General features: G+C 37.8%; 1 protein-coding gene across 1 annotated transcript; it reads left to right on the top strand.

Annotated features, from left to right (window-relative positions):
* The first annotated feature begins 612 nt into the window (after positions 1 to 612).
* Positions 613 to 6,072, top strand: LOC142526041 (uncharacterized). Its single transcript, XM_075630316.1, has 7 exons — positions 613 to 616; positions 732 to 879; positions 1,866 to 3,526; positions 3,806 to 4,018; positions 4,106 to 4,255; positions 5,051 to 5,442; positions 5,665 to 6,072. The coding sequence occupies exons 1-7, from the start codon at positions 613 to 615 to the stop codon at positions 6,070 to 6,072; spliced, it is 2,976 nt and encodes a 991-aa protein (XP_075486431.1).
* The last annotated feature ends 5,449 nt before the right edge of the window (positions 6,073 to 11,521 follow it).

Consider the following 11,521-nt stretch of genomic DNA (forward strand, 5'->3'; position numbering starts at 1 on the left):
ATTTAGAAAATATAAAAGCAGATAAACACTTACCTATTTTATGTTCTAAGTCTTTTAAGTCTTCCGCTAATGTAAGAGTTCCGAAAATTCATTTACAGGTTTAATTATGAGATGTAAGAACACATTTGATTAGGGCTAAGTGCACTAACCTCTTGTGAAAAGTCTAAAAAGCATAAAATCATTTAATAATTATTATTATGCTAATACATTTTTCATTTTTTCAAAGTCAAACACCTTTCACCCTATGTTATAAAATCCCAGGGACATTTATCCCTATCTGGTTGGAGGTTTTATGTCTACTTTTTTAAAATACGTGATCTAAAAGATATTGATTTTACACCTGATATTTTTCGATCTTCTGAAAATCGAACACATTTCACCTATGTGTTATAATATTAAGATTATTTTTAATTACAATATATATCGTCGAAACTATTGTTTCAGATGAATTATAACTACCGACATTTACTATACCGAATTTGGGATTAATGTTTGATTAGAAATAGGCTATGAAATAAAATTACCTTAATATGATAATTACGCAAGACAAATAAAATTATATTATGGGAAAATCGAGTCAGAACAGTTAGTGAAGAATTTAAGAAACGTAGCATGGGTTAGCCATTTAAAAATCACACATTTAAATAAACTTACCAGTTCCAACAAATCTTGATTGCAAATGTATATTTGCAAACTTCACAAGTTTCTTTTTCATTCCACTCTTGTTTCAGTCACCTCAGTTATATTCAATTCCTTTGGTCTCTTGTATCTTATCAAGAAGAGTGAGCTGCAAACAACAGTACTAACTGAAGATTCACCCACTGCTAGAGTTCCGGCAGCTATGGGGATAGCGAAGACGTTGTACTCAAATGCCCACAAGTAGTTGAGCCGGATTCTGGAGAAGGTTTTTCTTGAAAGATATATCGCACGCACAACATCCTCCACATGTGAACAATGTCGGCTGCCTCGATGGCGATGTTGGTGCCTGCACCGATGACCATTTTGAAAGGAATTTTATTCCTTGATATATTTTCCTTTTTTATCTTTAATATTTTGTCTTTCTAGACATGAGGATAATCTCGAGATTGATGATATGATCTCGTATAAATTCAATATGTGATATAAGACTATATTTGATATGACTCATAATATCTTTAAGATATGATATCACAATATCTTTAAGATATTATCTTTGTTTTAAAAAGAGTTTGTTTCCTAATGAAATTGGTTTTTCTATGTTAAATAGGACTCAAAGGAGAAGAAACAAGAGAGGGGGGACGATATAGAGCATAAAACTTTTGGAGAGACAGAGATGCGTTTGTACGAAGAAAATATTTTCTGATTGAAGCAATCTCGCGTCGTTGATAAAGTGTTGCTGTGAAGTGCTGACTACATCTGAAGACAACACCTAATCACTGTTTTGATTAGTGCGCTGATTTTTGAAGACTTTTTCACTTCTCAGTTGATGCATCCTATGTATTTTGGTTATACGGTTTGTTAGAGGTTTAGGATGCAATTTGTTACTCGCCTTAATAAGGGAGTTGTTTTATTCTTTCACTAGTATTGGTTTTTGTAAACTTAAAAATTTTTCTAGTGAATTATTTTGCCCTGAGGCACCGCACAAGTACATAATTTATCTCTCGTATCTCGTATTATTGTCATTCCAGTTGTGTGTTAATGTGTTAAACTATAATTTCCGCTGCATGTTGTCGTGGGTGTTACAACACCTACGCACAACACCTACATTCTGATACACACAACACTCACCCTCGTCACATTCACCCTGTGGAAACGGAACTTTCAATTGGTATCAGAGCCTCCACTTGACGCTACTAAGTGAGATCCTGTTTTGTTTTGTTTTCCAGGTGGAAAAGGATCATGGAAGCATCAACAAACACTGTTTTTAGACCTCCCGTATTGGATGGATCAAACTATGCATTATGGAAAGTAAAGATGAGGGTTTTTATTAAATCAATTGAAGAAAGAGCTTGGCAGCGTGTACTTGATGGTTGGAGTCCACCAAAGATTGAGGATGCTGATGGAGACACTCGGCTCAAACCTGAAAGTACATGGACAATCGATGAAGTGCAAACGTCAAATTTTAATTCCAAGGCTCTCAATGCTATATTCTCGTTTGTTGACACAAGGATGTTTAATTTAATCACCAATTGTGTTTGTGCCAAAGAAGCTTGGGATATACTTCAGAAACATTGTGAAGGATCCGAGAGTGTGCGTAAAACTAGGCTAAGGATGGTGGCATCAAAATTTGAAAGCCTGAGAATGGAGGACAAGGAGTCTATTCTTGAGTATGATAGCCGGTTGAGACAACTTTCTAATGAAGCTCACAGTCTTGGAGATCCCATGTCCAATGAAAGATTGGTGAACAAAGTTTTAAGATCTCTACCTGAGAAATTTAATGTCAAAGTTTGTGCAATTGAAGAATCTAAAGACACTTCAACAATCAACCTGGATGAATTAATGAGTTCCCTCAGAACTTTTGAGATGAATCTTGATTTACAAAAGAAGGATAAAGGGAAGACAATAGCCCTTGAAGTTTCAACTGACTCTTATGATGAAATCCTTCAAATATCTAAAGAAGTGAATGAATCTGATTTAGGTGAAGATTCTATCTCTCTAATTACTAAAAAATTCGGTGATTACCTGAAGAAAATGAGAGAGAAGAAGAAAATTGGACAAAAATCTGTGTTGCCCAATATCACCACTTCTGCAAAAGCTCAAAAGTTTACTCCTATGAAAGGACAATTTCGACCAAAAACTGAATTGCAAATCCAATCAAATGTCAGAAATTTGGACTCAGTACAATGCAGAGAGTATTCTGGATTTAGACACTATGCCAATGAGTGTGCCAATCGACTTCGGAGAAACAAAGGCATGGCTGTCACTTTGAGTGATGAAGAGTCTGATGATGATCAAGGATCAAATGAATCTAAAAATCACACATCGTTGTCTGCTTTGATCAAGGAGAAGCGTTCAATGCAAATCAATCCTTTGGGTGTTGCCACGGGTGTTGCCACAGGTGTTGCAATACCTGGTCGCAACATCTCTTCAAATTCAGTGTGTCTTAATTCTACAACCCTTGGTGAATCAAGTCAGTCTGAAAACCAAGAAGTAGATGATGATGAAATCACTCTGGAAAGTGTGCAGACAATGTATGAAGAATTGTATGAAGACTGGATCAAAAGAAATAAAGTGAATGCAATTCTCTCCAAAGAGAACACTGAGCTGAAGTCACAAGTATCACGACTTGAAGTAATCTTAAGTAAGAAAGATCTGGAATTATGCAAAGTCAAGGAAGAGCTTGGAGAAGCAACTCAAATTCTTGCGAAGCTTAATTCAAGTTCATCCAAACTTGATTCACTCTTGATGATTGGAAAGAATGACGGAGCTGGACTTGGTTATACGAATCACCAGTTTGAAATAGGAGAGTCTTCCAACACTGAAAGAAAACCAACTGTCTTTGTCAAAGGAAGTGCTGAAATCTCGAATGCTACATACACTGAAAAAGGTGTTTCATCAAAGAGGCAAACATCTACAAAGAAGTCCAAGTCCAGAAAACGCCACTTTATCTGCCACTATTGCTTTAGACCTGGTCATATCAAACCCTACTGTTTTAAACTGAGAGATGACTACAAAAGATGGGAATCTGAATAGGTGTTGCCACAGGTGTTGTACAACACCCGGCGTAACACTGCCAATAGGAAACCATCGGTAAAAAGGGTCTGGGTGCCAAAGGCTAATATTCAATGTTCTGTTATTTATACTTCGTTAAAAACTAACATTGCAGGAATATGGTACTTTGACAGTGGCTGTTCACGTCACATGACAGGTTCTAAAGACTATTTGACTGACTATGTTGAACTAAGGAATGGTCATGTGACATATGGTGGAGGTGCTAAAGGAAGAATAGCTGGCAAATGGACCTTGAATGTTGATGGACTGCCTAGTCTACACAATGTGCTTTATGTCGAAGGACTTAACTCAAACTTAATCAGCATAAGTCAACTTTGTGATGATGGTTTACATGTTAAGTTTGATAAAGACAATTGTGAAGTTTTTGATAATACTGATTCATGTATTTTGACAGGTACAAGGTCGGCTGACAATTGTTATCAACTTGGAGAGGACCCTGTGTGCAATCATTCAAAAGTAAGTGAATTAAACTTGTGGCATCAAAAATTGGGTAATGCAAACTTCAAGACATTAAAGAACCTTGGTAAGTACGATGCTGTGAGAGGTATGCCTAATTTATCCTCTGGAATTCCTTATGTTTGTGGTGCATGTCAAAAGGGTAAGCAAACACGTGTTCCCCATCAAGTGTTGCAACACCTTGGGACAACACGGTGTCTTGAACTCTTGCACATGGATCTTATGGGTCCAATGGAAGTGGAAAGCCTTGGAGGTAAGAAGTATTCATGTGTTTGTGTGGATGATTTCTCTCGCTTTACATGAGTAAGTTTTCTTAGAGAAAAATTCGACACATTTGCTGTTTTTAAGAAATTACATGCTAAGATTACTAATCTACATGATTTGAGGGTTGGTAAGATAAGGACCGATCATGGTAAAGAATTTGAAAACTCACACTTTATATCATTCTGTGAAAGAAGAGGGATAACTCATGAATTTTCGGCCCCTAAGACTCCTCAACAAAATGGAATAGCCGAAAGGAAGAATAGGACACTGCAAGAAATGGCTAGGGTCATGTTGAGTTCAAAGAATATTTCAAAACGATTTTGGGCCGAGGCCTTAAACACAGCATGTCATATTTCAAACCGTGTGTACTTAAGGAGTGGTTCTACTGTGACATCCTATGAAATCATCATGGGAAAGAGGCCAAACCTGAAGTACTTTCATGTTTTTGGGTGTGTATGTTATGTTTTGAATGACCGAGACCATCTTGCAAAGTTTGACTCTAAAAGTGACAAGTGTTTATTTCTTGGTTATTCATCCAATAGTCGTGCATATCGCGTGTATAATCTCAGAGCAAGAACGACTATGGAATCTATTAACGTTGTTTTTGACGATCTTGCAGATCTAATGGGAAAAACAATCGAGGACGATATTGATGGGCTACTGAACATAAGTGAGACACTGCCTAACACAGATGTTGCACCCGGTGTTGTAACACCTGAGACAACACCTGCACCGACAGAATCAAATGATGAACCAGGAGAATATACTGAAAATGATGATGTTGTAACCAATGAAGGGATTGATATTCCCAGTAAGATTCAGAAAAATCATCCATCATCTCAGATCATTGGAGAAGCTTATGTAAGCCAACCTAAAGGGTTCGAAAATCCAAACCACCCGAACCATGTCTACAAGTTGAAGAAGGCACTTTATGGACTTAAACAAGCTCCACGAGCATGGTATGGTAGGCTTACTGAATATCTGCTTGACTTAGGCTTCAAACGAGGTGAGGTTGATAAAACCCTTTTTATTCAAAAATCGAAGCATGATATTCTTGTGTGTCAAATATATGTGGATGACATCATTTTTGGTGCTTCTTCTCAAAAGCATGTTGATGAATTTGTTAAATGCATGTCTACCACATTTGAAATGAGCATGGTAGGAGAATTAAGTTTCTTTCTTGGATTGCAAATTAAACAAATGCATGATGGTATCTTTCTGTGTCAATCCAAGTATGCCAAGAATTTGGTGAAGAAATTTTCTACCGAGAACACTAAACACATGAAAACACCAATGGGGTCGACTGAAAAATTGTCCAAAGACGATGTTGCTGCAGGTGTTGACAACACCCAATATCGCAGCATCATAGGCAGTCTTCTTTACTTAAGAGCAATTCGTCCCGACATCATGTTTAGTGTATGTTTGTGCGCCAGGTACCAGGCTGATGCTAAAGTCACTCATTTAAAAGCTGTCAAAAGAATTTTGAGATATATAGCCGGGACAGTTAACTTAGGTTTGTGGTACACCAAAGAAACAAACTCAAATCTAGTGGGGTTTAGTGATGCTGACTGGGCTGGAAATCTAGATGATAGGAAGAGTACCACTGGAGGATGTTTTTACCTAGGTAACAATTTGGTGTGATGGTATAGTAAAAAGCAAAATTGTGTATCTCTGTCCACTGCTGAATCTGAATATGTTGCAGCTGCTAGATGTTGTTCACAACTTTTGTGGATGAATCAAATGATTAAAGACTATGGTTTTAACAGTGACACCTTAATTGTATACTGTGACAATTCAAGTGCAATTGATATTTCAAAAAATCCAGTACAACACTCTCGAACGAAACACATAGACATTAGACATAATTTTATTGCATGTCAGCAAAATGCAATTGGATGGGAAAATGAATTGAATTGATAAAAAACATGGAATGCAAGGTTGGCGGAAATTTTCACTGGCAGAAATTTCGTGGAAAGATGGAAGACGCGTTTTATTCGCGTCTTCACACTGACAGAGGCTCTATAAATAGAGCTCCCCCCTTTCATTCTGAAATCATCCATTCTTCGAGTTTTCTCTCATCTTATAAGCATTTGAGTGCTTAGTTCTATAATATTTGTGAGGTGTTTGTTCTCCTGTATTATGAGAGTGTGTGTTCTCTTTGGAAACACAGTGAGTGAGTTGTACACCACAAAATATTATAGTGGAATGTTTTTCATCTTGCCCGTGGTTTTTACCCTAATAATTTTTAGGGGTTTTCCAAGTAAATATCGGTGTCCAGTTTATTCTTTATTTTTGGGTTTTATTATCTCAAATTCCGTACGTGGGACCAACAAGTGGTATCAGAGCCTTGATTTAAAATTTCTTAAAATTCTGAGTATGCTCTGTGGTTGCAGCCTAGACCGATCTTCCACATCAAAAAAGATTTTTTTGAGATTTTTTATTTAAGGCGGGATTATTTTTTCCAATCTACTAAAATTATTGTAGACATAATGGCAGGCAGGTACAAGATAGCAAAGTTCAATGGAAGCAATTTTATGCTGTGAAAAATAAAGATACAAACAGTTTTAAGAAAGAAGAATTGCTTGGTGGCTATTGGAGATAGACCAGTGAAAATTACGGATGATGGAAAGTGGAATGAGATGAATGATAATGCTGTTGCCAATTTACACTTGGCTATAGCAGACGAAGTTTTGTCAAGTATCTCTGAGATAAAAACATCAAAAGTTATCTAGGATACTCTGACAAAGATATACGAGGTCAAGTCGCTACACAACATGATTTTCCTAAAGAAAAGACTTTATACTCTTCGGATGACGGAATCTTCATTGATGACCGACCATATCAACACACTAAATACTCTATTTGCCCAACCCACTTCCATGAGACATAAAATAGGGGAAAATGAACGGGCGGAGCTTCTACTTCAAAGTCTACCAGATTCTAATGATCAAGTTATCATCAACATTACAAACAATATTCTTATGGACTTTCTAAGATTCGACGATGTCTTAACTGCGGTTCTCGGAGAAGAAAGCCGGCGCAAGAATAAGGAAGATAGGTTGGTAACATCAAAGCAGGCAGAGGCGTTACCGATGATAAGAGGAAGATTTATGGACCGTGACTCCAATGGGAGCCAAAGACGAGATAGATCAAAATCAAGAAGTAAGAAAAAAAATATTTACTGCTTTAAATGTGGCGGTAAAGAGCACTTCAAGAAAGAGTGTACGAGTATCGATAAAAGTTCTCAAGGAAATGTGGCTAGTACTTCAGGCAGTGGTGAAATATTATTCAGCGAAGCGGCAACAGCTGCAGAAGGCAGACACAAATTTTGTGACACATGGATTATGGATTCAGGAGCGAAGTGGCACATGACATCTCGGAGAGAATGGTTTGACCATTATGAACCAGTCTAAAGAGGATCTGTATTCATAAGAAATGATCATGCCTTGGAAATCGCTGGGGTCGGTACTATCAAAATTAAAATGTTTGATAGCACCATTCACACCATACAGGAGGTACGACATGTGAAAGGACTGACCAAGAATCTTTTGTCCTTGGGGCAATTGGATGACATCGGGTGCAAAACTCGTATCGAGAAAGAGATCATGAAAATTGTGAAGGGTGCGCTTGTGGTTATGAAGGCGGAAAAAGTTGCTGCAAATCTGTATATACTTTTGGGAGAAACACACAAAGATGCAGAACTAGCTGTTGCATCAATTGGTTCAGGAGAAGAATTAACAGTGTTATGGCATAAAAAGCTCGGGCATATGTCAGAACGAGGGTTGAAAATTCTCTCAGAATGGAAGCTACTGCCGGGACTTACAAAAGTGTCATTACCCTTTTGTGAGCACTGTGTTACCAGTAAACAACACAGATTAAAGTTTGGCACTTCTACTTCTAGGAGCAAAAGCATATTGGAGCTGATTCATTCGGATGTTTGGCAAGCACCGGTTGTATCTCTAGGAGGAGCGAGATACTTTGTCTCGTTCATTGATGATTTTTCTAGGAGATGTTGGGTGTATCCAATCAAGAAAAAATCAGACCCTTTCCAGATCTTCAAAGATTTCAAAGCGCGGGTTGAACCTGATTCAGAAAAGAAAATCAAGTGTTTGAGGACTGACAATGGAGGAGAATACACTAGTGACGAATTTGATGCATATTATCAACACGAGGGCATCAAAATATGCTTCCCGACGGCTTACACACCACAACAGAATGGAGTGGCGGAGCATATGAATAGAACCTTGTTGGACAGAACAAGAGCTATGTTGAGGACTGCGGGTCTAGACAAGTCATTTTGGACAGAAGCAGTCAAAACTGCTTGTTATATTATCAATCGTTCTCCTTCAGTGGCGATTGATCTGAAGATTCCGATGGAGATGTGGACCGGGAAGCCGACATATTATTCTCATTTGCATACATTTGGAAGTCCGATGTACGTTCTGTACAATGAGTAAGAAAGATCAAAGTTGGATTTGAAATCCAGAAAATGTATCTTCTTGGGTTATGCTGATGAAGTAAAGGGGTTTCGCTTGTGGGATCCTACTGTTCACAAGCTTGTCATCAGCAGGGATGTTATCTTCGAGGAAGATAAAGTAAAGAGAGACAAAGGCACATTGATCGAGCAAAAACTTGCATTGTGGAACCTTAATAAAAATATGATTGTATGTGCTTAAAAATTAATCGCAAGTGCACGATGTCAAGTAATAGTATAATGTACGTGAGTACGAGTATCGTTCCACTGGAGACTATATTTGACAATTATTATTCTCGGTTATTCAATCTTTAGCAACGAAAATCGGTTGATTGTTTTAGTACTACTATGCTCAAATAAACATGCAAATAAAAAGATTCAATAATTAAATAATGAAAAATAATATCTAAAATGGTGGATTAAAATTCAATGAGAAATGAATTTGTTGGGAATTTCGGTTCACCTACCCCTCGTTAATTTATTCATTCGTTCGATAATGATTATATGCCTCCGAAAGGATTTCCTATTCAATTGAACACTCTCTCTCGAGCTATGCCAAACTAATTCTACTCAATGAAGTAATTAAATGTCTTTAATTATTTATCAAGAGTGAATCGCATGTCGGTCTATGAAATCCCCTAGTTTTCGACCCTTAGGACTATAACTGTCGGCGCGTATCCAATTTCATATATCTATGTAAATTGTAGATCCACGGATTATACTACTCGTTCCTATCACAAGTTATTCTCTCGAACTCACTCGCAATATAAAAACGTTGTTAAAGTTAGCTACGCTCTAACAACACGATAAAACAATAGTAAAATCAAGAATAAATCCCAAATCGAAATATTGAATTAACTAAATCAGAGTTCGGGGTAGGATCCCCTTAAATCCCAACAAATGTTTTAAGTTTAGCTACTCGAATTCATATTAGAAATAAACAAAACAAAGTTTAAAAGATGAAAACTAAATTAGAAATACTAGGCTAGAAGAAAATGCAAGGAACGACGCCCGGAAATCTTCGAATCTTCGACTCCAAGCACAAAGATGCTCCCCAAAACTTGTGGCGGCTCTCAAATATGTCTCTGAATCATCCCAAAAAACGTCCAAGGATCCTTACCATATTACCCATATCCAGAAACTAAGGAAAGGAATCATCCAAAATTTTTTCCAAAAATACAGGCGCGCCCGGGCGAACATAAGTTTCCGCCCGGGCGGATGGTCTTCGCAGATTCTGCATTTCAAGTTTTCTTTGACAGGCCTGGGCGGATATAAGTTTCCGCCCGGGCGGATCACTTTCGCAAATATGATTTGTTCACAGCTCTCAAGCGCCCGGGCGGACATAAATGTGCGCCCGCGCGGAAGTCCTTCGCAAAAGTTCTCTTTTTCTTCAGTTTTGTAGAATCTCCTGCATTTTCACCAACGAGATACATGAGTAACAATAAAACATAATTTATTCTAAAATGTGACAAAATGCATGCAATCTAAACGATAAATGCAACACAATGCGACATAACATGATATGAAAAACAAGTAAAATCCCCCTATATCACACACCGAATTCAGAAACTACTATTTTTCAGGTGGAAATTAAGACGGACGAAGGTCAAGTTTCTTGTGAAGCAGTACCAGAGCACGAAGAACAAGAACATGTTGTGTCTGAGGTTTCCAATGTGAGGCAGTCCACTCGAGACAGAAGACCACCAGTTTGGCTTTCAGATTATGTCACTGAAAGCAATATTGCATATTGTCTATTATCAGATGATGGTGAGCCTTCGAGTTTCCACAAGGCTACTCCAAGCTCGGATGTATCCTTGTGGATGATAACAATGCAATAAGAATTGGAGGCATTAGACATGAATAAAACTTGAGATCTTGTTACACTACCACAAGGGAGGAAAGCCATTGAAAACAGATGGGTCTATAAGATCAAGCGTGATGACAATAACTAAGTGGAGCATTATCGCGCTAGATTGGTGGTAAAAAGATATGCTCAGAAAGAAGGCATTGACTTCAATGAGATATTTTCTCCTTTGGTTGGCTTACAACAGTTAGAGTAGTGTTGGCATTGTGTGCGGTGTTTGACCTATATCTAGAACATCTAGATGTAAAAACGGCATTTCTTCATGGAGGTCTTGAAGAAGAAATCTATATGCTCCAACCAGAAGGTTTTGTGGAAAAAGGCAAAGAGAACTTGGTTTGCAGTTTGAAGAAATCTCTGTACAGTCTCAAACAGGCGCCGAGGTGTTGGTACAAGAGATTTGATTCCTATATCATGAGCCTTGGATACAACAGACTGAGTGCCGATCCTTGTACGTATTTCAAGAGGTCTGGTGATGATTATATCATTTTGTTGTTGTATGTGGACGACATGTTGGTAGCAGGCCCCAACAAAGATCAGGTCCAAGGATTGAAGGAACAGTTGGCTAGGGAATTTAATATGAAGGACTTGGGACCAGCAAACAAGATTATAGGGATGCAAGTTCACCGAGACAGAAGTAACAGAAAGATTTGGCTTTCCCAGAAAACATATTTGAAGAATGTCTTGCAACGCTTCAACATGCAAGATAGTAAGCCAATATCGACCCCTCTTTCTGTTAACTTCAAGTTATCCTC

This window comes from Primulina tabacum, chromosome 15, assembly GCF_025594145.1.
Source record: "Primulina tabacum isolate GXHZ01 chromosome 15, ASM2559414v2, whole genome shotgun sequence".
In the NCBI taxonomy this organism is placed as follows: domain Eukaryota; kingdom Viridiplantae; phylum Streptophyta; class Magnoliopsida; order Lamiales; family Gesneriaceae; genus Primulina; species Primulina tabacum.

Coding starts and splice junctions, on each gene's coding strand:
- LOC142526041 (XM_075630316.1), top strand. Junction 880..1,865: donor TTGTACTCAAATGCCCACAA/GTAGTTGAGCCG, acceptor TTTGTTTTCCAG/GTGGAAAAGGATCATGGAAG. Junction 4,256..5,050: donor TAAGTACGATGCTGTGAGAG/GTATGCCTAATT, acceptor ACGATCTTGCAG/ATCTAATGGGAAAAACAATC.